Source organism: Prionailurus viverrinus, chromosome A1, assembly GCF_022837055.1.
Source record: "Prionailurus viverrinus isolate Anna chromosome A1, UM_Priviv_1.0, whole genome shotgun sequence".
Classification (NCBI taxonomy): Eukaryota; Metazoa; Chordata; class Mammalia; order Carnivora; family Felidae; genus Prionailurus; species Prionailurus viverrinus.
This window is the reverse complement of record NC_062561.1, coordinates 174,239,388-174,265,450: the sequence shown is the minus strand read 5'-3', so window position 1 is coordinate 174,265,450 and position 26,063 is coordinate 174,239,388. Positions and strand designations below refer to the sequence as shown.

At 43.1% G+C, this 26,063-nt stretch overlaps 1 protein-coding gene across 9 annotated transcripts in view; it reads left to right on the top strand.

Annotated features, from left to right (window-relative positions):
- Window positions 1-2,254: 2,254 nt before the first annotated feature.
- The window catches only part of NSD1 (nuclear receptor binding SET domain protein 1), a 144,567-nt gene continuing 120,758 nt past the window's right edge, over window positions 2,255-26,063 (top strand). For 2 of the 9 annotated variants that reach the window (XM_047858529.1, XM_047858494.1), the window contains exons 1-3: window positions 2,952-3,147; window positions 4,288-4,401; window positions 5,142-5,231. In XM_047858529.1, coding sequence (XP_047714485.1) covers window positions 4,372-4,401; window positions 5,142-5,231 — 120 coding nt within the window. In that variant the 5' untranslated portion in view covers window positions 2,952-3,147; window positions 4,288-4,371. Of the gene's footprint in view, window positions 2,347-2,801; window positions 2,826-2,951; window positions 3,148-3,211; window positions 3,424-4,287; window positions 5,232-26,063 lie in introns of those variants that run through there. The other 7 variants (XM_047858512.1, XM_047858522.1, XM_047858458.1 and 4 more) reach the window with 7 other exon arrangements.

The following is a 26,063-nucleotide window of genomic DNA, read 5'->3' as shown; positions in this document are numbered from 1 at the left end:
TTGCTGAATGAAGCAATGAATTACATTTCAGCATTCAGCAGGTGCTTAGTCTGCACAGGCTCCTAAAACTTACCTTTCCCTTGGAAGAACCTCACAGCCACCCCTGTTCATTGTGCCACAGGTGAGGAAACTGAGGCTTGGGGCTGTTAAGTGACTGGCTCAAGCCCAGACAGGGGCAGCTCTGAAGCCCTCAGGTTGGTCTGTGGGAAAGTAAAATGTTGAGAGGAGCCTTGATGAATTGGGGCAATTGGCAGGGGGTAATTGTCAGTCAGAAATGCTTAGCTCAAATTATTAGGTGTGAAGAAGGAAACAGTCAAAGCTTCCCCACTGAATTGCCCAGATGGGGTTGGCAGGAATGACTCCTTAGCAGAGCAAGGGCCGGTCCCTGTAGGGCAGGACCCTGTGGTGTAGACCCAGGTTTTCTCCGGCTGGTCCTAGTGCACAGAACACTACCAACCTTACTTTGTACCTGGGAACCTTCAGAGTACCTCAGAGGCCCCCTGGGGTCATAGTTGGAGTGCGGGGGTGGGGGTGGGGGCGCATTACTTTGGTTCCAGGGGACATCTTCCCTCTAAGAAAGCCTGCTTGGTGTCTTGGCAGGGGCTGCATCCCAGCACCTACACGGTGTGCTATGGACCTGTTTACTTGTGTGTCTCCAGAGCTGTACTGTGGGCTTTGGAGAGTAGGAGATTAGGGGCATCCTGAACTCCTAGTCTACTGGGGCCAGTCTCCGGGAGAAAGGTGGGGAAGGATTAAGGGTGGCGTTTAGGGACTCCCGTGCCGACGCCGCGCAGGACAAGGCCAAAAGCGGCCTTTCTCCCAAGTGGGCTCACGGCTAACCGATAGAAGGGCTGCGGGTAAACACTCCACTGGGGCAATAATTATGCACATTTACTAAGCCCAGGGAGGACTCATGGTCACGTGGCTCTCGAGGGCGGCGCCCTCAGCTTTGAGATGGAGTTAACTCTAATCACAGAAGGCTTTCTGGAGGAGGCGGGATTTTTATGGCGGTAGGTTGTGGTTTTCTCTCAACAGCGAGGATGCCCTTAGCACTTTAGGTTAACAACTAGCTGCAGAGGTGAGCTTTTTGCCGGGGTTCAAGCCCAGGGGGCGACGAAGTCAGAGAGAACTGGGGGAAGGGCTTAGGGGGCCGGAGTCTCGGGGTGAGGCTGGATTTGGTTTCCTTGACCTGTCCTTGCGCCGTCTTTGATGGTTGGACGCGTCGCGGCCGCTCTAGGCCAGAGCTGCGGGGCCCCGCGCGCTGGGTGCAGGCCTCGAGTTCCAAGACGCTCTGGGAGCAGACAGCACACCAGGCCGAAGATTAGGCGATTAGGCCATTAGGCCTGGCTGGGCCAGCCGGGCGGTCCGCCCTCCCAGCGCAGTTCCGCCGGGGTCCCGAAGCCCGGCTCGCAGGGGCGAGGCGCGCGCTCCCGGGGGATCAGGGCTGCGGAGCAAGCGGCCTGCGCTGGGCGGCTGTGGCACGAGAGGGCCATCTGCCTGGGTGCGGAGAACTGCAGCGTCCGCGGTGCGAGGCGCGGCCCCTCCGGGCCCCCAGCTCGCGTCCCCTGCCCCGCGCGCACACACCTACTGACGCCCGCCCGCGCCTGCGGCCCGAGTCCCCGTGCCAGGCCCAGACCCAGACTAGGCGCGGGAGGCGGTGCAGGGATTAGTGGACCCCTCCCCCCAGCGCTCCCCTCGCCCCGCCCGAGGCAGCGAGGACCCCTGGGCTCGGGGGTGGTGAGGGAGCTTCGTCCCGGTGGTGCCCGGGCTGGGGACACGGCCTCACTGGGTGGGGGCCGCACGGCGGCAGGCCGAGGTGCGGGCGCGCAGTCAGGCTGCTGCCCGGCTCCGGTGCGGGGGGTGGGCTCGGCGCGGGGGTCGCCTGGCCTCATCCCCCGGCCGAGGCCACGGCTGGGCAGGCAGTGCCCGGGCGGGTAACCCGACCCGACCCGGCTCCCGATCGCCGCTCACCCCGCAAGGCCGGGCAGGGGGAGGGAGAGAAATAGGGAGGAGGGGGAAGGGAAGGGGTGGTGGGTGAGGGGCTGTGGGGACCGCAGGGCCGAGTCCCCAGCCTGACTGCTCTGCTCTAGGGCGGCTGCCTGTTTTTCCCGGAACGAGCCAGCCCCCTGCTTCGCGGGCGTCGGGCCTGCGGCAGGAGGGAGCCCTGGGGCTGCACAAGCTTGGCTCTGGGAGGCAGACCCGAGCTGCTGCCTCCATTTTGTTTCCTGCTCAGCTTGGTCTGTGGTGGTGGTGGTGTGGGTTTGGGGTGCGGCTGGGCAGGGGGTTCACCTGCGGCCACGCCTGCTCGGGGCCTGAGGCTTCGAAGACCCCAGCCCAAGCCCCCAGGTGAGCCCCGCGGTAGGAGGGGGGTTGCCTTGGCCTCGGGCCGAGCCGAGCGAGCTGAGGGCAGGTGCCCAGTGGATGGGGAGCCGGGCTGTAACCTAAGATGGAGGCTGGGACTGACGCGGGCCCGAACGGGGCTGGCTGGGCGGTCGGACAGGCCTCAGCCGGGCCAGGTGCCGCCGGGGATGGGGCTCGAGACGGGTAGGGTTCAGGAGCCGTGTGCAGCCCGGGGCCAGCGTAGCGCCCTGAGGTAGGTGAGGGGATCTGAGTGCCACCCACGACGCCCGCAGGCCCAGACACTCCGGGGAGGCGCGCGAGGCCCCTGGGGAGCCTGCCTCAGGCCCCGCCCGGGCTGCCGGGCCGGCCCGTAGGCCCGGGCCGCGAGCGGGCGCGCAAGGGGAGGGGAGGGGGCGGCAGCGGCGGCTCCGCTGATTGGGCGGCGCGCTCGCGAGCCCGACTTCACCCGCCCTGAACCCCGAAGAGTGAGGAGAGGGAGCGCGCGCGCGGTGGGGGGAAGGGGTGCGCGCGCACTCGGTGCCCCAGCCGCACGCGGGCCGGCGCGAGGCGCTGGGTCGCACGCGCCGCCGCGGGGGCGCGCGCGGTGGGGGTGTGAGGAGGAGGAGGAGGCGGCGGCGGAATAGGCCGGGGCAGGTCGCGCTCGCTGCCTTCTCCCCTGAAGAGAGACGCGGGGGGGAGGGGGGTGCAGCGAGCGGCTCCGCTCTCTCCCCTCAGCTCCGCTCGCGCCCCAGTGTAATGAGGGTCACCCCCTCCCCCCAGCCGGCCCGGGAGGGGGCGCGGGGCACGGTAACTAGTGCGCTTGGGTGGGTGGCGGGCAGGCGCGAAGAGGGAGGAGGCGGCCGGGCGGGGAAGATGGTGGTGGCCGTGAGGTGAGGGGCGCGGGTGAGGGCCGGGCGCGGCGCGGTGTTGGTGGCCCGCGGCGTTGTTGCCGCGGGCCCCCTCCCCCTCCATCACTACCAGCCGGGCTCAGGCCTAGCCGGCCCGGCCGCGGAGAACTTCCTCCCGGCGCGGCCCGTGCCCCGCCGGCCTCCCGCGCGCACCTCGGCCTCCGCCTCGCCACAGGTAGCCAGCTGGTGGGCGCGGGGCCGGCTACCCTCCTGCAGCAAACTTTGCTTGCTGCTTAATATTGATGAGTGCGATCGGCTCGGCCAGGAGGTGCTGCCGCGGCTGCGGGAAGGAGCGCGGCCCGGGCAGGCGGCGGCGGCGTCGGCAGCAGCCATGTTTGTCAAGCTGTAGCAGCTGCTGCTGCCCTGACTCGGCTTCGCCGGCTGCCTCTGTTTCTCTCCCCCTGCCGCGTCGTGGCCTCTGGGCCCTGCAGCCGTGGACTGAGCAGTCTTGCAGTCTGAAAGGCGAGGTTCGGGGTGCACCCGCTTAGGCCGACTCGCCTGCGGCCTGGGCACGGCCGCTGCAAAGGCTTCAGTGCCGGCTCGGCGCAGGGTGCAGCGCTATTGTGACCGCTGCGCCGGAGCGATCCAGGAAGGAGGAGGGTAACCTTTTTTGTGCAGCGTCCGGGAGCCCCCTTCGAACCCTGCAGCCCTCTCCCTTTGGGAGATCCGGCCGCTGGACAACCCCCCCCCCCCCCCCCCACCAGCGGGGGATGGGGAGGACAATTTCTGTTTGAGATTTAGGAATTTCTACTGCCAAAGGGATTTTAATGTTAGTTCAGCCCAACTGTCCACCAGTCTGCAGTGCAGGAAAAAGGGACGGGCTGTTTGCATGTGGCAAGATCTGCCCAGCTCCGGGAAGATGGAGTTTGCGGAGGCTCACCGAGGCCATTTTTCCATCGTCAGCTGGGGAACTTTTTCCGCCCATGGAAGTGCAGCAGAAAGGCATTGAGGCCACTAGGCCTTCAGAAGTGGCTGCCATTTTGAAGATAAGAGTCAAATGGCCTGTAAACTAAGATTAATTGCTGTTTTTGGATTTCAGGTTGATGCTGGCCCAGGATGGATCAGACCTGTGAACTACCTAGAAGAAATTGTCTGCTGCCCTTTTCCAATCCAGTGAATTTAGATGCCCCTGAAGACAAGGACAGCCCTTTCGGTAATGGTCAATCCAGTTTTTCTGAGCCACTTAATGGGTGTACTATGCAGTTATCGACTGCCAGTGGAACATCCCAAAATGCTTATGGACAAGATTCTCCATCTTGTTACATTCCACTGCGGAGACTACAGGATTTGGCCTCCATGATCAATGTAGAGTATTTAAATGGGTCTGCTGATGGATCAGAATCCTTTCAAGACCCTGAAAAAAGTGATTCAAGAGCTCAGTCGCCAGTTGTTTGCACTTCCTTGAGTCCTGGTGGTCCAACAGCACTTGCTATGAAACAGGAACCCTCTTGTAATAACTCCCCTGAACTCCAGGTAAAAGTAACAAAGACTATCAAGAATGGCTTTCTGCACTTTGAGAATTTTACTTGTGTGGACGATGCAGATGTAGATTCTGAAATGGACCCAGAACAGCCAGTCACAGAGGATGAGAGTATAGAGGAGATCTTTGAGGAAACTCAGACCAATGCCACCTGCAATTATGAGCCTAAATCAGAGAATGGTGTAGACGTGGCCATGGGAAATGAACAAGACAGCACATCAGAGAGTAGAAATGGTGCAGTCAAATCGCCATTCTTGCCATTAGCTCCTCAAACTGAAACACAGAAAAATAAGCAAAGAAATGAAGTGGACGGCAGCAATGAAAAAGCAGCCCTTCTCCCAGCCCCCTTTTCACTAGGAGATACAAACGTTACCATAGAAGAGCAATTAAATTCAATAAATTTATCTTTTCAGGATGATCCAGATTCCAGTACCAGTACATTAGGAAACATGCTAGAATTACCTGGAACTTCATCATCATCTACTTCACAGGAATTGCCATTTGTAAGCAGTTTTTGGTACAACTTAAATATATACATAAGTGTATATATACAGGCAACTTAAAGGGAAACATAACTGATTGGTTTTTGGTTGTTTATCAGTTCACAGCTGAGTGCCTATTGCTAATGATAGGCTTTTTGGGGAGATTTTACTCTGATTTTTAAATTTATCTCTGTTGTATGATTTTTTTTCCCTCAGATTTTTCCAGTTAACTCTCAGTTGAGGACTGGCTGAGAGTTAAAACTTTTAAGGGCCTTTAATTGAGTTCAGATTTCATTTTTCAAGATGGAGCATACATTTGTTTAGTTTTACTTAGTTATTTTTTAAATGTTTTGGCATACTGGTATCATGAGTGCAGGTGAACCAGTTAGTTTCCTGGAGTTCTTTTTTTACGTAAGGCCTGGCGTGTTTTTTTAGTTGATGGGGTGATGCTTGCTTCACATTGAAGTGCATTTTGGGTACAAATTGAAAGTAGCTAAGATGAGAAGACCTTCTTGGACATCAGTCAAAATTTAAATTAGGCCAGTTTTTCTGAACTACCTGTTGTGAAGGTATAGTATCCTATTGCTGTAGGTAACTGCCACCATCGGAGTAGACTCTTGAACTTAGGTTTTAATTTTGAAGTGTTTGTGTGTTGTGGTATGTGTAAGTGTATAGAAACGGAAGAAGATCTACTTTGAGTTGTTATGTAGTAGTGCTGTGTATTGTTAACGAGTGGTAAATGATAAAGTTCTTTTTTATTTGATCTTATACAGAATTTCTTGGACTGTCCATAGTTAGCGGAATGCTCAGTTCTCTTAGCCTCAGTTTCATCACCTTTAAAATCAAACTTCTTGGTTGTTAAAAAATTTTTCTCAGCTTTAAATATTTCATTCTGATTTTGTTTCTCCCCAGATGTATTGTTATGGTCACCTGCAGTGTCACCACGGAGGATCTCCTTACTTCCATGCCTCTGCAATCTATATAAAAATTTAATCAGAAAAAAAATTGTATGTGGTGACTGTTTTGAGTGCATTAAACATTCACTTTACCATATAGCCTTGATATTCTTTAAAGTCACAGAGAATGTGGGTGTGTTGCTTTTGTTTGTTGATTCATGTTTTAAATATGCTTTAGTACTCCTTGGTTTCTTAAGTTGGCAGTTGCACATTTTAAAAATTTGTTTTGGTAGTCACTTTGAGTCTGTATTGTTCTTGGTATTTTTTAGGGTGGATAAGTTGTGTTGGTGACCTATTGGCAGCTTAGACAAACTCTTCTTGGGTTCACATGGAAATTTTTTTACATATATAGTGATGCCCTTGTGTTTACATAAAATCTTGCATTTGACAGTGGAGATGTTTCTCTAGAAGCATATATATAATGACACATAAATCTGTTTCTTGTCAAAGAGATGTCATTGGAATATTGGCTCTATTATAAACAATTGAAAATATTGGAGCCTATAGATAGTATGTTATGTATCTAAAATGGGAGTTAGCAAAATTGTGTATAAATAGAAATTTTTTTTTTCTGGCAGAAAGTATAAATTGCTTAAAGACTTTATGGGCTTGAAGAGGCGAGTAACCAGTTGTAGGCCTTTGGTTTAAGGTCGTGGATGCAGTGTATTGCTTTGATTTTTGCCTTTGATATTTTTTAGCTGAAGATCTGAAATAGTGAAGTCAGTGTTAGAGTGCAAATTTAGCTGAATAACATAGTTTGGGAAAGGTGTAATTAAAAATAATTCTATATGGCTACATACTTAATATATACAGATTACTGCACAGTTGATTCATTGCAGCAAGTATAGAGCACTTACTTACTCTGCATTAGATTCTATGCCTAGGGCTGGAAATTTTAGAAAATCATTAGCAAATGCTGTTGGTATTTTTTGTTATGTGATACTTTGATAGAGTAAGATTCTCTTGGTGAGAGTAATATAGTTATTAGGATTGTAAATTCCCTTTATAGAGTTAGAGAAAGGCACATGATTCAAAATCATACTGTCTTATTTTGTATGTCTAGCTATAAGCAGACTGTTTGCCCTCTGCCATAAATAAGCAGCTTCTTCAGTTTATCCTCTGCTTTTCAGTTATTTTATCTGAATATAGTGATGTGAATAATGATTGTCATTATAGTTAATAATCCTGACTTGGTGCTTTTATACTTAATTGGGTTGACACCTTCTAATTCCTGCCAGTGAATGTATGCAGTGTATAGTGCTTAATAATATGTAGGTACTTGATAAAATACTGAAGGAAAGTTGGTCCCAGAGCTAAGTTTAAACAGGCAATAATATACAACTTATTAAGTGCTTTGGTCTGTATTGTCTCATTGGATCTTCATAGCTTTGTAGTGAAAGATGTCATAAAAGACAGGTCATCCTTCAAGGCACTTGAGATTATTAGAGACAAAACTAAAACCTTTGAAATCCTAGAACTATCTCAGTACTCTTGGTTTTCTGTAGTGACTTCTGAAGGTCTCTGACACTCTTGGCTGGGCCTCGTTTACTCACTAGGCTGTTTGTAGCAGTTTGTTTTCTACTCTTCCCTTAGATGTTTTATGGGGAATTTATATTGTGGTGGTATTCATGAATTTAGGGATACTCAGAATTCTTAGGATGTAGCTAGCTAGCTCCAGGATAGTCTGATGTACATATTGTACTTTTAATCTAAAGAAGGTGACTAAAAATGAATCCACTTACAGTAGGAACTAAAATTTCATAATAAGGAGAAAAGAGTTTACTTAGGATTTTATATCAAAAAATTAAAATGAAGAAATATGAAAATAAACTTTTTAAACCTTTATCAAAACTTTGGTTGTGATGGCAACTATTTGTTATAATAAGGCAAGAATCAAATAGAGTAAAAAAAATTTTGTCCAGGGGCACCTGGGTGGCTCAGTTGAACGGCTGACTTTTAATCTTGCCTCAGGTCATGGATCTCAAGGTTTGTGGGATCAAGCCCTGTGTGGGGCTCTGTGCTGGTAGCGTGGAGCCTGCTTGGAAATCTCTCCGTCTCTGCTCCTCCTCCTTTTTCTTTCTCTCTCTCAAAATAAATAATAAGCATTAAAAAATTTTAAAAAAATTGTCCAGTGAAATTGTATAAGAGGGAGGTGACATACTTTATTTTGTTTCACTCTCTCATGATTATAATGAGGTTAAATTTTTGTAAAATAGTGAGGTAATCCGTTTTAGTAAGGTTCTCTTTTATTTTTTTTATTTTTATTTTTTTTTTTTTCAACGTTTATTTATTTTTGGGACAGAGAGAGACAGAGCATGAACAGGGGAGGGGCAGAGAAAGAGGGAGACACAGAATCGGAAACAGGCTCCAGGCTCTGAGCCATCAGCCCAGAGCCCGACGCGGGGCTCGAACTCACGGACCGCGAGATCGTGACCTGGCCGAAGTCGGATGCTTAACCGACTGCGCCACCCAGGCGCCCCAAGGTTCTCTTTTAAAAGTGTCCACAATAGGGGTGCCTGGGTGGCTCAGTCGGTTAAGCATCTGACTTTAGCTCAGGTCATGATCTCGTGGTTTGTGAGTTTAAGCCCCGCATCAGGCTCTCTGCTGACAGCTCAGAGCCTGGAGCCTGCTTCAGATTCTATGTCTCTGTGTCTCTCTGCCCCTCCTCTGCTCACACTCTGTGTCTGTCTCTCTCAAAAATAAATAAACATTTAAAAAAAAAAGAAAAAAAAAGTCCACAATAGAAAATTTCAAGCATATACCAAAGAAGAGAGAATTGTAGAAATGCTTGCATACTCAGTGGTAACTGCTATTTTACTGATCTTGTTTTATTTTCCCTCTGTTATGTCATTGACTTACATTGTTTTTAAGTTTATTTAAAGAAAGTGCATGCGTGATTGGCAGAGGGTCAGAGAGAGAGAGGGAGAGAAACAGAATCCGAGGCAGACTCCACAACGTCATTGAGGAGCCCATCGTCAGGTTTGAACTCAAAGACTGTGAGATCATGACCTGAGCCAAAACCAAGAGTTGGGTGCTTAACCAGCTCAGCCACCCAGGTGCCCCAACATATCTTAATCCTTTGATGTTTATCATGTCACTTTCTGAAGTTTCTGTCCTATTATTGTTGTCAGTTGTCACTTGTTTACTGGTTGACTTAGATCATCTTTTCCATACCTGTAATCAGAGTGGTTTTTCTTTATTATTTACATTGATTTCAAGAAACACAGCATCTTTTTGCCAGATTTGTTTGCAGTTTTACCTTGTAATTGACTGGCACTGTAATAGTAGTTCATTATTAGGTGGAGATAGACACTATATTGTCCACAGGAAGATGTTTGAATAGAGGCTTCTTTTTGCCATTTAAAAATAGATATTTTGGCGTTGTAACAATCCTATACAATCTTGGGGATTTACAAAGTACTCAAAAACCACCCACCTGTACTGAGTTCTATGCTGTGGATGTTTAAGTGGTTAAAGAGTTGAGTGGAGAGATGAATGAAACCTGGAGTAGTCAAGGCTTCAAGGAAGAAGTGGAACTTGAATTGGCTTTGGCTGGGTTGGGTTTGATTGGGTTTAGAAGGCTGTTTTCGTCTTGTTTATTTTGAGAGAGAGAGCACAAGGAGGGGAGGGGCACAGAGAGGGGTGAGAGAATCTCAAGCAGGCTCTGCGCTGTCAGTGTGGGGCTCAAACCCACAAACAGATCATGACTTGAGCTGAAATCAGGAGTCTGGATGCCTAACTGACTGAGCCACCCAGGTACCTCCTAGAAGGGTATTTTTCATGTAGAGAATTAAGTGAACATAGTATTTTCAGGAAGTATTTGTTGAGGATTGGTTGGGTAGGATAAGTGTAGTCTGGTAATAGGGCCTAAAAATTTGGACTGTGGCATTTGATGTTGAAGTGATAGGACTAGGAGCCAGCAAGGGATTTTAGCTGAGAAGTGATCTGATGAAATCTGTGTTTGAAAAACTTTGGCTGGGGGAGAATAGAGGCGACCTTAGGATGTCAGAGTCTGTTGCAATAGTAGTTAAAACTTAGACTTGGGGGCACCTGGGTGGCTCATTCGGTTAAGCGTCTGACTTTGGCTCAGGTCGTGATCTCACGGTTCGTGAGTTCGAGCCCCCTGTTGGGCTGTGGGCTGACAGCTCAGAGCCTGGAGCCTGCTTCAGATTCTGTGTCTCCCTCTGTCTCTGCCCCTTCCCTGCTGATGGGCTGTCTCTCTCTCTCAAATAAACATTAAAAAAAAAAAACAACCAAAAAAACCCCAACAACAACAAAAAAACATGGGCAGAATTAGTAGTAGAAAGAAAGAGGGTAAATCGAAAAGATTATTTCAGAGGAGGGAAATTGGCAGCCATTTTGGGCTATCTGGTTTGGAGGCAAAATCAGAGTCTGGATTTGAGGAAAGAAGGAGAGATGAGTGCAGATGATCTTTGTATGGCTTGTGGTGGTCCCTGAGACAATGATTCCTCAGATTCTCTCTGCTCTCCTCATCGTTGCAGCAATTCTCTGCCCTCTTCTTTCCTGTCTAAAAAGAAAATAGATCCTATCTCCATACCTCTCATGTTCTGCTCTCATGTCCTCCCTGCTAGAGGACCTGGTGTTACTCATTCCTCTTTCCTCTTTTCTTCTGGAGTCTATTTTCTACTTTTCTACTTCATTTTTTTCTGCCTAAAAACAGGATGATACCTTCCTATTCTAAAGGCATCTTCTTGTATCCTATAACCCTTCCAATGATCTTTCCCCTTTAATGGTGAATTTCTTGCAAGAGTTAACTGCTTTTTTAACCTCTCCTTAAAGCTCTGTGGATTGGCTTCTATATCCTCTACTCTGCTGCAACTGTTCTTTTATAAGTCCCAGGTGACACTTCAATACTTACCCTATTAGATTTGCAGTATTTGACCACCACTCCTTTAAACAGCCCTTCTTTGCTCACTGTCTTTTCTTCCTCTTTGATTCTCTGCAGTCTCATCCACTTTCATGGATTTACTTTATTCTTACTCTGCTGTGTGAAAATGGTCTTGATCTGACTTCTGAGCTTCAGACCAAGAAATTCTAATCGCCAACCAACTTTCTCTTCTACCTATATCATATTCAATTTTGAACCTATCCTTTATGCCAAACATGCATTTCCTTTTGTGTTAATGATGGCATCATCCTCCTGTTCATTTCAAGGCTGGAAACTTTGGAGTCCCTCATTTTTATGATCAAACCACATTTGAGTGCTTTCTCTGTGCCAGGCACTGCTAGTATTAAAAGGTAAGACCTACTTTGTGTTTTTAAGGAACTTTATTTAAGGAACACCAGTGTAAACATTGACAATACAGAATAGTAAGTAGTTTAATAGGTGTTATAAATACAGTACTGTGGCATGTCTGGAGTAATCCTGAAGAACTTCACAGAAAGGTTATGTATAATTGAACAGAGGCATGCCAGTAAGTAAGAAGGAGTAGGATATAGAAGTGCCAAGAAATTCTTTTGATAGGAATCTGGGAGAATGAGGTTGTCAGGAGGTAAAGTATAAACATAGGTCTTGTATGCCATCCTATAGAGTTGACTTTTTAAAAACATTTTTTTAATGTTTACGCATTTTTGAGAGAGAAAGAGCGTGACCAGAGGAGGGGCAGAGAGAGGGAAACACAGAATCTGAAGCAGGCTCCAGGCTCTGAGCTATCAGCACAGAGCCTGATGTGGGACTTGAACTCACTGACTGCGAGATCATTACTTGAGCTGAAGTTGGATGCTTAACTGACTGAGCCACCAAGGCACCCCAAGAGTTGACTTTTTTTTTTTAAGTTTTTATTTTTATTTTTATTTTTAAAATTTTTATTTAAGTAATCTCCACCCAGCGTGGGACTCAAACTCATGACCCTGAGATTAAGAGTCACATGCTGCTCTTCCGACTGAGCCAGCCAGGCACTCCATTATGCGATTTCTAAATTACACAGATTCTCCAGTCTTTTTTTCATTTCTTAATTCCCATTCTACTATGAGGTCTTTATCACTCTTCATATAGTTTTTCTTTCCAGTCTGTCTTATCCAAAATTACTTCTGACTTCCAAAATGAGAAATTCTAGGTCTCTGGTTAAAGCTTTACCTTCAGTGCCTCACTTCTTTCCCTATTTACCTAACAAACAAAGCCCATATTTAGTACCTCTTTGATAGGACCCTTTCTTGACTTTCTCAGATCTCATATATGCTATATCCAAGGTGTTCTCGGTTCAGTCAGACTGAACTATTTACTAATAGATTAGATTTGCTTTACTTCACACCCTCCCCTGGCTCATGTCTTTATCCTCTTGGTCTGATTCATCGTTGCATATTAATAGTATGTAGCATGATGCCTTTTTTGTAGTAGTCCTTTATATAGTTACCAAAGGAAAGGGTGGATGGTGCTATTATAGCAGTACAACTTGGGGAGGGAAGTAGATTTTATTTTACTTACTAAAAAAAATTTAAAAAAAAATTTTTTTTTTTCAACGTTTATTTATTTTTGGGAGAGAGAGAGAGACAGAGCATGAACGGGGGAGGGGCAGAGAGAGAGGGAGACACAGAATCGGAAACAGGCTCCAGGCTCTGAGCCATCAGCCCAGAGCCTGACGCGGGGCTTGAACTCACGGACCGCGAGAGCGTGACCTGGCTGAAGTCAGCCGCTTAACCGACTGCGCCACCCAGGCGCCCCTAAAAAAATTTTTTTTAGTGTTCATCTGTTTTTGAGAGGCAGGGAGGGGCAGAGAGAGAGGGAGACAACAGAATCCAAAGGAGGCTCTAGGCTCTGAGCTGTCAGCACAGAGCTCATTGTGGAGCTTGAACCCACAAGAGGTGAGATCGTGACCTGAGCCGAAGTCAGAGGCTTAACTGACTTAGCCGCCTAGGTACCCCAGGAAGTAAGTTTTAGATAGGAAGGTGATGAATGGACTGTCAGCTCTTCTCCTCGGTGTACCAAATTTTAAAACCTCAGAATTTTTTTGACTTTATCTCCTCATGCACTCAATTTCTAAGGTCTTTGAACTTGAGTTTCCTAATATCCTAATATTTTTCTCCACATTCTCACCTTCAATCTTTTAACAAGGTAAATTTTTTTTTTTTAAGTGGGCTCCACACCCAACTTGGGGCTTGAACTCATGACCCTGGGATCAAGAGTTGGATGCTTCACCGACTGAGCCAGCCTGGTGCCCCTTCACTTTTCAGTCTTTTAATTGTGAATATTAAATCATAGTGGTCTTATTATTATTTTTTTGAGTTTATTTTGAGAGAGAGTGAGAGCACGTGAGTGGGAGGGGGTGCAGAGAGAGAGAGAGAGAGAGAGAGAGAATCCCAAGCAGACTTCACACTGTCAGCACAGAGCCTGACGTGGTGTTCAATCTCAAACCACGAGATCATGACCTGAACCGAAATCAAGAGTTGGACACTTAACTTACTGAGCTACCCAGGTACCCCGAATCATAATGGTGGTCTTAAATTGAACAGATCTCTGAGTGTGTCTGAGTGTGTACTGTTCTTCCTGTTTAGTTGGAGAAGTCCCTTTAATCTCTGAGGCCCAGTTCCTCATCTCTAAATTGGGGCTAGTACCTTACCTACAGGTTTGTTTGAGAGTGCAACAAGATACTAGATGCTAGTTCTGAAGTAGGTGCTCAGTAAGCAATGTATATTATATGCAAGAACCAAACACCTTTTGGGAGAGTTAGTCGTGAATTTCCAGAAGCCTGTCTTTGCGTTTTTGCTTTTTTTTCTTTATTCTTCTGAACTCTTCTGCCTTACTTGGTAAGTTAAAGACATAAACTACTGTTGACAGTTTCTATTTCTGTTTAATAGAATTTTATCCATTTTTTCTTGGTAATCACGAGAATTTACTTTGTGTAGTGGGATCAGGATCTTTGTGTACTCCCAGCTGTTAAGTGGTATAACTTTATTATGTTGTTTTGCTGGTTGTCTTTTGTCATTGTCACGGATGTAAATGTTACATCTCTACCCCCTAGTTTTCACAAGAACCCACTGAAAGGAGATCCCATCTCTTTTGCAGTGGTGGGTTTGATTTTCATTGAATGATTGTTCCTTAGACTTTTAAAATAATTTCAAGTGTGGCCTTTTGAAGAAATGGCTAGGATTTTTTTTTTTTTTTAATGTTTATTTATTTGTTTTAAAAGAGCAAACAGGGAAGGGGCAAAGAGAAAGGGAGAGACCAGAGTTCCAAGCAGGCTCCGCCCTGTCAGTGCAGAGCCCCATGCCGGGCTCAAACTCAGGAACTGTGAGATCATGACCTGAGCTGATATCAAGAGTGGGACACAGGGTGCCTGAGTGGCTCAGTCGGTTAAGCATTTGACTTTGGCTCAGGTCATGATCTCACAGTTCGTGAGTTCAATCCCCATATCAGATTCTCTCTGCTGTCAGCACAGAGCCTGCTTTGGATCCTCTCTCTCTCTCTCTCTCTCTCTCTCTCTCTCTCTCTTCCCCCCCACCCCCGTCCCCCTCTGCTCACACTCTCTCTCCTCTCTCTCAAAAATTAATAAAAACATTAAAAAAAAAAAGTCAGATGCTTAACCAACTGAGCCACCCAGGCACCCTGGCTGTGATTCTTTTTAGTTAGAAAAGTAATAAATATTTGTGGCAAAAAAAAGTCAGACTTAAAAATGGAAGGTAAAAGTTTCTATTTCTGTCACCCCTCATGTACTTAATGTTCTATTAAACTTTTCTTTTTATACAAACCTTTTCTTTTTTTAAAATTTGGAAATGTAAATGGCTGGTATACGTGTTCAATACCTTGGTTAATATATTAAGGACATATTTTCATATGAGCATATAGATAGAGCTCCACTCTCATTTTTATTATTGAAATTTTTTACTGAGATAAATGTAGATTCACATGTAGTTTTAAGTAATAATACAGAGGGATCTCTTGTGCATTTTGCCTGGTTTTGCAATGGTAATGTTTTATGAAAACGTCAAATATTACAACCAGGATATTGATGTTGATATAATCCTCCAATCTTGTTCACGTGAACCCAGTTTTTGTTTTTCATGTTTTTTTTTTCCTAGAAGAAAATTCTGTATTTCTAAGAATATGTGTTCTAGATGTCTCCAGATCTACCTGTATTCATTTTGTGTAGTACGTAGAATATATAATGTGTATATTAAGTTCTCTACATTTTTATCACTGGTGTAGGTTCACATATGTGTCACCACGGTCAAGATTCTAAACGGTTCCAACACCACAAGAATCCCTCCCTTGGCCCTTTTACATCAAATCCATTTCTTTTCTTACAGCTCTTTCCCCAGCCTTTGCTAATTACTTACTCTGTCTTTTGTTTGTAAAATTTTGTTATTTTAAAAATGTTACATAAATGGTATCATATAGTATATAGCTTTTGGGGATTGGGTTCTTTCACTTATATTGTGTAAGTTCCTGGAGATTCCTTCAGTTTATTGAATGTATCAATATTTTTTCCTTTTTATTACTAAGTAATATTCCACACAGTGTATATTCCACAGCTTGTTCAGCCCTTCACCTGTTAAAGGACATCTGGCCTTATTCTAATTTTTGTCTATTAGAAGTAAAAGTGTTATGAACATTTGTATATAGGTTTTTGTGTAAACATAAGTTTTCATTTCTCTGGGATAAATGCCCAAGTACAATTGCTGAATCATATGGTAGTGACATGTTTAGTTTTATAAGAAGCTGCCAAGGTGATTTTCAGAGCAACTCTATCATTTACATTCTTACTGGCAGTATATGAGTGATGGAGTCTCTTTGCATCTTTGCCATCATTTGGTGTTATCACTATTTCTTTCCTTTTCTTGGTCTATTTTTTTCTTTTTTTAAGTTTTGTTTTGTTTTTTGTTTTTGATAATCTCTACACCCACTGTAGGGCTTGAACTTACAACCCTGAAATCAAGAGTCACATGCTGTACCAACTGAGCCAGCCAGGCGCTTCTTTTCCTTTTTTCTTTTTTCTTCTCTTCTTTTTTTAATTTACTTCCAAATTAGCATATACTGCAACAATGGTTTCAGGAGTAGATTCCTTAGTGCCCCTTACCCATTTAGCCCATCCCCCCTCCCACAATGCCTCCAGTAACCCTCTGTTTGTTCTCCATATTTAAAAGTCTCTTAGGTTTTGTCCCCCTCCCTGTTTTTATATTACTTTTGCTTCCCTTCCCTTATGTTTATATGTTCTGTGTCTTAAAGTCCTCATATGAGTGAATCTTTTCTTTCTTTCTTTCTTTCTTTCTTTCTTTCTTTCTTTCTTTCTTTCTTTCTAAAATTCCAGTACAATGAATGTACAGCTTATATTACTGTGAGGTGTACAGTATAATGATTCAACAATTCTATACATTAGTGTGCATCAAGATAAGGGTACTCTTTTTTTTTTTTTTTTTTTAAAGTTCATTTGAGAGAGAGAGAGGGCGGGGAAGGGGCAAAAGAGAGAGGGAATGAGAATTCCAAGCAGGCTCCATACTGTCAGCACAGAGTCCGACACAGGGCTTGAACTCATAAGCTGTGAGATCATGCCTAAGCTGAAACCAAGTCAGATGGTCAACCAACTGAGCCCCCCAGGCACCCCAAGATAAGTGTATCTTACTCTTTTTCACCCCTCCCCGAGATCTACATGCCCTCTGGTAACCACCAGTTTGTTTTCTATATTTAAGAGTCTAGTTTTTTGTTGGTCTTTTTAAAAAAATAGTTCTTTGTTTCTTAAATCCCACAAGTGAAAAATATATTTTTGTCTTTCTGTGATTTATTTCACTTAGCCTTATGCCCTCTATATCCATCCATGTTGTTGCAAATGGCAAAATCTCATTCTTTTTTATGGCTGAGTAATAGTCTGTTATATATGTATATATGTGTGTGTATGTGTATGTATGTATGTTTTGCCCATTTCTAATTGGATTGTTTGATACATATATATATATCTTCCACATTTTCTTTATTCATTCATATGTTGATGAACATTTGGGTTGCTTCTGTATTTTGGCTATTGCAAATAATGTTGCAATAAACCTAGGGGTGCATATATATATATTTGAATTAGTGTTTTTGTATTCTTTGGGTAATACCCAGTAGTGGAACTACTGGATCATCTGGTAATACTATTTTTAATTTTTTTTTTTTTTTTTTATTATTATTTTTTTTTTTATGAAATTTATTGACAAATTGGTTTCCATACAACACCCAGTGCTCATCCCAAAAGGTGCCCTCCTCAATACCCATCACCCACCCTCTCCTCCCTCCCACCCCCCATCAACCCTCAGTTTGTTCTCAGTTTTTAACAGTCTCTTATGCTTTGGCTCTCTCCCATTCTAACCTCTTTTTTTTTTTTTTTCCTTCCCCTCCCCCATGGGTTCCTGTTCAGTTTCTCAGGATCCACATAAGAGTGAAACCATATGGTATCTGTCTTTCTCTGTATGGCTTATTTCACTTAGCATCACACTCTCCAGTTCCATCCACGTTGCTACAAAAGGCCATATTTCATTTTTTCTCATTGCCACGTAATATTCCATTGTGTATATAAACCACAATTTCTTTATCCATTCATCAGTTGATGGACATTTAGGCTCTTTCCATAATTTGGCTATTGTTGAGAGTGCTGCTATGAACATTGGGGTACAAGTGGCCCTATGCATCAGTGCTCCTGTATCCCTTGGATAAATTCCTAGCAGTGCTATTGCTGGGTCATAGGGTAGGTCTATTTTTAATTTTTTGAGGAACCTCCATACTGTTTTCCACAGTGGCCGTACCAGTTTGCATTCCTGCCAGCAGTACACAAGGGTTCCTTTTTCTCCACTTGCCAACACTTGTTTCTTGTGTTTTTTTGATTTTAGCCATTCTGACAGGTGTGAGGTGATGTCTCATTATGGTTTTGATTTGCACTTGTGTTGTCACTGTTTTTATTTCAACCATTTTGATAGTTATATAATGATCTCTCATTATGGTTTTAATTGGCATTTTCCTGATAGCTAATGATGTTGAACATCTTTTTGTGTGCTTATTTGCCATCTGTATATCCTCTAGTGAAATATGTTCATCTCTTTTGCCCATTTTCTAATTGAATTGTTTGATTTTTTTTTAAACTGTTGAGTTTTGAGGGTTCTTTATGTATTCTAGATGCTTTACATTCTTTGTAATGGTTATATACAAACCATAATTTTAAACATTGCCACCACTTTTAGATAATTTACTAGAGAACCAACAAAGTCATACACATTTGTGGTTTCCCCTTAATAAGTTGGAACAGATTTTAGTGTTGCTTTATTAGGCAAAATTACTTATTAAGGTTTCTAAAGTCCTTTTCACATTCCAGTGATTTTATATAAAATACCATAATATTCTGCTAAAGATTGCTGGAAGGATAAAAATCCATTTTGGAGTATGAACAATTATATTTACACATTAGATTAAATTAAAAATAATTACTGGTTATATGATATCCCCTTATATACCAGGAAGAGTCTGAAGGTTAGTCTTTGTAAATTGCAACAGTATATTCCCCTTGTCATCTCAAATTTCTCTTGATAGTGTAATTGGAGCTGTTGGGGGTCCCTGGTGCAAGTAGGTGATGTAGAAGTTGTCTCTGTACTCACTAAAAATAATAGACATTAATGCCATCCTAATTGTCTTTGGAATTTTACATCTAAAGGCATTTATTCAAATTACATTTGGTTCAACTGACAATGTCTTGAATTTGTTTTTATAGTAAGTATATCAAGGAATAGCACCTCTACTTATGCCACCATCAGTAAAGAATTGCAGAGCAGTTGTTGAGAGGTAATAAAATCTACATTTCAGATGTTCTTCTTTAACATAGTAGAGTGAGCAGAAGTATTACAGTGCAGTTAATTAAACCACTGAAATAATTTCTTTGGTGGAGTAGATGTTAGAGTTGTAAGTAGAGTCTTGATAGGTAATATCTGTGGACTTATTTCCTTGTAATAATTTCATAATAATGTTTGTGGAATTATTTCCTAAAGATAAACTGCTGGTAGTAGAATATCAGGGTAATGGGTTAAATTTTTTGTATCTTGATGTATGTACTTCTCTATGGCTTTCCAAAAGGATCGTACCATTTCAGTTGTTTTGGTTTTGGTTTTTTTTTTGCATTTCTTTTAAATTTTTTTATTTATTTTGAGAGAAGGAGAATGAGAGTGCAGGAGGCGCAGAGAGAGAGGGAGAGAGAGAATCCCAAGCAGGCTCTGCATTGACAGCATGGAGCCTGATGTGGGCCTAGATCTCACAAACTGTGAGATCATGACCTGAGCCAAAATAGAGTTGGGTGCTTAACTGACTGAGCCACCCAGGTGCCCCAATCTCTTTTCAGTTTTAGTGAATGCTTTTCTGTAGTTGTACAGCTGAAGTTTGATTTTTCATTTACCCAGATCTGTGTTTTGAAGTGATTTCTTTTATCGATTCAAAGCTTATTGTGCTTCTATGTATTTGATTAACTTTACAGACATAAAAATGTGAAGAAATCCTATCTGTCACAGTTACTGATTTAATATGGATTTTATTTTAATATCCAGTACCATGATGATGACAATTTTTATAGTGTCTTTAATACCTTTTTGAAAACATAAATTCTTAAAGCTGTGAAAGGAATGTTTTCCTCTGTATTAGTTATCTATTTTGCCTAACAAATTACTTTCAAATTTAGCAGGCTAAAACAAACATTAATAGCACAGAGGGTTAGGAATCTGGGAGTGGCTTAGTTGGGTGGTTCTGTCTCAGTGTCTCATGAGATTACAAGCAAGATGTCAGCCAGTGCTGCAGTCCTCTAAAGGCTCTAGGATCCCTGTCTAAGAAAATGTTGCTGGTTGGCTGTAGGAGTCCTTAGTTCCTTGCCAGATGAGCTTTTTCATAGGGCTACTCATAGTATGTACTAGTTTCCCCCAGGGTGAGTGATCCAAGAGAGGAGAGACCAAGCAGGAAGAATTAAGGGGATAAATGTGGGAGGGGAAAACCATGGGTTGAATACCATGAATACCTAGAGATGGGAATCATTGGGGACCATCTTGGAGGCTGGTTACCACACCTATCAAACAAGAAATGAATTAAAAAAAAAATTATTTATTTTTAAAATAATGTTTTTTAAAGTTTTATTTATTTTTGAGAGACTGTGTGAATCGGGGAGGGGCAGAGAGAGAGAAGGAATCCCAAGCAGGCCCATTGCTGTCAGAACAGAGCCCTGTGGGGGGCTCAAACCCACAAAACTGAGATCATGACCTGAGCCAAAACCAAGAGTCGGATGTTCAACTGACTGAACCACCCAGGCGCCCGTATTTAAAAAAAATTTTTTTTAAGTTTCTTAAAATGTTTATTTTAAAGAGAGACAGAGCACAAGTGGTGGAGGGGCAGAGAGAGAGAGAGAGAGAGAGAGAGAGAGAGAGGGAGGGAGGGAGAGAGGGAGAGGGAGGGAGACACAGAATCTGAAGCTGGCTGCAGCCTCTTGAGCTGTCAGCACAGAGCCTGACATGGGGCCCGATTCTATAAACAGGGAGGTCACGACCTGAGCCCAAACCAAGAGTTGGATACTCAACTGACTGAGCCACCCAGGCATCCCTATTTTTGAAATAGTTTTTACTTTTGTTTATTTTTGAGAGAGAGAGAGAGAGGCAGAGAGAGAAGGAGACACAGAATCCAAAGCTGGCTGCAGGCTCTGAGCAAGCTTGTCAGCATAGGTCGCGATGCAGGGCTTGAGCCCACAAACTGTGAAATCATGACCTGAGCAGAAGTTGGACACTCAACTGACTGAGCCACCCAGGTGCCCCTTGAAATATTTTTTAAATGTTTATTTTTGAGAGAGAGAGAGTGGGGGAGGGACAAAGAGAGAGGGAGACAGGATCCAAAGCAGGCTCTGCACTGACAGCAGAGAGCCTGATGTGGGGCTTGAACTCATGAACTGTGAAGTCACGACCTGTGCTGAAGTCGGAGGCTTAACTGACTGAGCCACCCAGAATCCCCGAAATGAATAGTTTCTTTTTAAATTTTTTTTAACGTTTATTTATTTTTGAGAGACAGAGACCGAACGAGCAGGGGAGGAACAGAGAGAGCGGGAGACACAGAATCCGAAGCAGGCTCCAGGCTATGAGTTGTCAGCACAGAGCCTGACCCGGGGTTCGAACCCACGAACCGTGAGATCATAACCTGAGCTGAAGTTGCACGCTCAACCGACTGAGCCACCCAGGCACCCCTATGAATAGTTTTGATTAAAGGAGAAAGCTTAAGGGGCGCCTGGGTGGCTCAGTCATTAAGCATGACTTTGGCTCAGGTCATTATCTCATGGTTCTTGAGTTTGAGCCCTTCTTCAGGGGAGTGTGAGTCCTGCTTCTCCTTTTCTCTCTCATTTGCTCCCCCCTTCAAAAAAAAAATGCTTAAGTATGCAAAATAGACCATGATTAACTACTATTTTTTTGTTTTGAGAGAAATTTCCTGTGAGTGGGCAAGGGGGAAGAGAAAATCCTATTTTTTTTTTTAATGTTTATTTTGAGAGAGAGAGAGAGATTGGGAGAGAGAATCCCAAGCATGATCAGTGCTGTCAGCACAGAGCCCTGCTTGGGGATTGATTTCACGAACCTTTGGATCATGACCTGAGCCGAAACAGAATCAGAAGCTCAATGGACTGAGCCATTAGTTGCCCCAAGGGAGAGAGAAAATCTTAAGCAGGCCCAGCGCTGAGCGTGGAACCCAATGTGGGGCTTGATTTCAGGACCCTAAGATTATGACTTGAGCCAAAATCAAGGAGTCAGACCCTTAAACTAACTGAGCCACCCAGGCACCTCTACTATTTTATTTATTTATTTATTTATTTATTTATTTATTTATTTATTTATTTATTTATTTATTTTAAAGTTTATTTTTAGAGAGGGAGAGAGAGAATATGAGCGGGAGAGAGAGAATCCCATGTAGGCTCTGCACTGTTAATTCAGAGACCGACTGGGGCTTGAACCCACAAACTGTGAGATCATGATCTTAGCTAAAACCAAAAGTTGGATGCTTAACTGAACCACCCAGCTGCCCCCACTTTTTACTTTTAAACTGAATTGAATTTTTGCATAGATATGTGGCTCAAAAATACAGTACAAAAAGGTAACCAGTGAAGTACCCTTGTTCGTTGTCTGCTCATTTAATACCTTCAATTCCTGTGGCACCTCCCACCCTTTTTATGACAAAGGTAGCAGATTATGCACACATAATCTTGCTTTTTCATTTAATATATTGTAGAAATCTTTCCATTTATTCATTTTTAAGATCTTATTTTTAAGTAATCTCTATACCCAATGTGGGGCTCAGACTTAGAACCTGAAGCTCAAGAGTTGCATGCTCTATCAACTGAGCCAGCCAGGTGCCCTGAAATCTTTCCATTTTATAACATAGTTCTCTCATTCTTTTTTTTTTTTTTTAAATTTATTTTTTTTCAACATTTATTTATTTTTGGGACAGAGAGAGACAGAGCATGAACGGGGGAGGGGCAGAGAGAGAGGGAGACACAGCATCGGAAACAGGCTCCAGGCTCTGAGCCATCAGCCCAGAGCCTGACGCGGGGCTCGAACTCACGGGCCGCGAGATCGTGACCTGGCTGAAGTCGGACGCTTAACCGACTGCGCCACCCAGGCGCCCCTCTCATTCTTTTTTACATGTGGATTCTTTTCTATTGTATGAATATGGGCATTTTCAATTCATATATTCTTTTGCTAAAAGTGAACAACCATATGCATAATTCATACATACATACATACACATATTTCAGTGTATGTAAATACATCTGTAAAATAAATCTCTACTCTCAACTGGGCTTGTGGGTCAAAATTAAATATATGTATAATTTCGAAAGATACTACTATGCTTCACCACTTAGAGTAAGTATATATGTTTACAATCCCAACCAGCAGTATATGAATGTGCCTGTTTCAGTGGGAATTCTTTATTTTTTATTATTTATTTATTTACTTATTTATTTACTTATTTATTTTGAGAGAGAGAGAGAGAGTGGGACAGGGAGGGCCAAAGGGAGAGGGAGAGAGAGAATCTTAAACAGGCTCCATGCCCAGCATGGAGCATGAGGTGGGGCTCAATCTCATGACTGAGATCAAGACCTGAGCTGAGATCAAGAGTCGGATGCTTAACCAGTTGACCACCCAGGTGCCCCTAGTTTTTAATTGTGGTAAAGTACACATAACATGAAATTTTCTGCCCTAACCATTTATTTAAAAAGTTTATTTTGGGAGAGAGGGGAAGAGCGAGTTGGGGAGAGGTAGAGAGAGGGAGAGAGAATCGCAAGCAGGCTCTGCACTGGCAGCATGGAGTTGGACATGGGACTCAAACTCATGAACATTGAGATCATGACCTGAGCCCAAATCAAGAGTCAGATGCTTAACTGATGGAGCCACCCAGGCGCCCCAAAGCACAAGGTTTTTAATTCTGATCAAGTCCAGTTTATTTAATTTTTTTTTCTTTGTGCTTTTGGTGTCATATGTAAGAAAACATTGTCTAATATAAAATCAGGAAGATGGGGCATCTGGTTGGTTTCAGTCAGTAGAACATGGCAACTCTTGATCCCGGGGTTGTAAGTTAAAGCCCCACATTGAGTTTAGGGATTACTTAAAAATAAAATCTTAAAAAGATACATACTAAACAAACAAACAAACAAAAATCTTAATCGGGAATATTTACTCCTATGATTTCTTCTAAAATTGTATTTTTGCTCTTAAATATAGGTCTTTTATCCATTTAGAATGTTTTGTGTATGGTGTGAGATAGGAGCCCAACTTCTTTTGCATGTAGGTATCTAGTTGTCCCAGCACTATTTGTTGAAAAGATTATTCTTTCCTTAGTAAATGATTTTGGCACCCTTGTAAATATGTCAGGATTTATTTGTGGACTCTCAGTTATGTTCTGTTGATCTGTATGTCTATCCATAATTATGCCACTGCCACACATTTATGATTGATATAACTTTGTAGTAAGTTTGAAATCAGGAAGTGTATGTCCTCTAATTTTGTTTTTCATTTTCAAGGTGGTTTTGTTTATTCTGTCCCCTTGCATTTTCATATACAGTTTAGGATCAGCTTGTCACTTTCTGCAAAAAAGGGAACTGGAATTTTGATAGAGACTGTGTTGAATTTATAGATTGTTTTGAGGCTTTTCTTCATCTTAGCAATATTATCTCCAATCCCTAAACATGGAATATTGTTTCATTTATTTAGGTCTTTAATATTGTTTGGTGGTGGTTTATGGTTTTCAGCATACAAGTCTTGCACTCCTTTTTTTTTTAAACATTTTATTTTATTCTAATTTCTTAATGTTATTTATTTTTGAGAGAGACAGAGTGTGAGCAGGGGAGGGGCAGAGAGAGAGAGTGACACACAGAATCTGAAGCAGGCTCTAGGCTCTGAGCTGTCATTACAGAGCCCAGTGTGGGACTCGAACTCACAAACCATGAGGTCATGACCTGAGCCAAAGTCGGATGCTTAACCCGCTGAGCCACCCAGGCGCCCCTTGCACTCCATTTAAACATTTGATTCTAAACTTTTTTGATGCTATTTTAAATGGAATTGTTTTGTTTTGTTTGTAAGTAGGCTCCATGCCCCAACACAGGGCTTGAACTCAGGACCCTGAGATTGAGAGTCGTGTATTCTACCAACTGAGCTAGCCCCTTAATTTTGTCTTGGGTGATTTGTTGTTAGTCTGTATATCTTCTTTGGGAAAGTGTGTATTCAGGTCCTTTGCTCCTTTTTAATCAGATTATTTTAATCAGACTATTTGTTTTAATCAGATTTTTTGTGTTGTGTAAGTTCTTTGTATATTTTGGACATTAACTTCTTATCAGATACATTATTTGCAAATATCTTCTCCCATTCAGTAGGTTGCCTTGTCATTTCGTTGATGGTTTCCTTCACTGTACAAAATCTTTTTATTTTGGTGTAGTTCTATCCCCTCTTCATTTTTAATGTATGTATTATATTGATTTTTTTGTATATTGAACCAGTTTTGCATTCTTGGGGTAAATTCCATTTTGTGTAGAGTTGTATATTTTTTGTAGGTTGCTGTATTTGGGTTGCTGGTATTTTCTTGAAGATTTTTACATTTTCAGGCATTAGGGATACTAGCGTATAGGTGTATAGTTCTCTTGGAATGTCCCTGTCTGGTTTTGATATTAGGGTAATAATTGTCCTGACAGAATGAATTTTACTTAATTTTTTATGTGGTTATTTTTATAGTAGGAGTTACTTTCTAAGGTTTTTTTTTTTTTTTTTTTTTTTAGAGATGGGGAGGGGCATTGAGAGGGAGAGGGGAATCAAGGATCCAAAGCGGGTTCCGTCCCGGCATCAGCAAGTCCGAAATGGGGCTGGAACCCATAAGCCGTGAGATATGACCCAAGCTGAAGTTGGACACTTAACTGACTGAGCCACCCAGGCACCCCAAAGTCACTTTTAAAACTTAGAAGTTAGGAGCACCTGGGTGGCTCAGTCAGTTGCGTGTCCGACTTCCACTGGGGTTGTGATCTCATGGCTTGTGGGTTCAAGCCCTGCATCTGGCTCTCTGCTGTCCGCAGGAGGCTTGCTTTGGATCCTTGGTTCCTTTCTTTTTGCACTGCATGCTTTCTTTCTCTCAAAAATAAATAAACATTTAAAAAAAATAAAAAAATAAAAGTGACACTAGCAAGTATATTTTATTGTACTATTGCATTTTGATAATTACTAACAATAACTGAGACAGTGCATTCATTTGCCAGTTATTATTATTTTTTTTTTATGTGCAAGCCATTTGTAAGATGGGAATATGGTAGAAGTTGGGGCAGGGGAATGTGTGCTAGGCTGAGAAGAATATGATTTAGGATTCCAAAGATTGAAATAGTTGCTGCTTTAGGAGAATAAAGAGTTGAATATGTTGTGATTAGTTAGGGAGGGT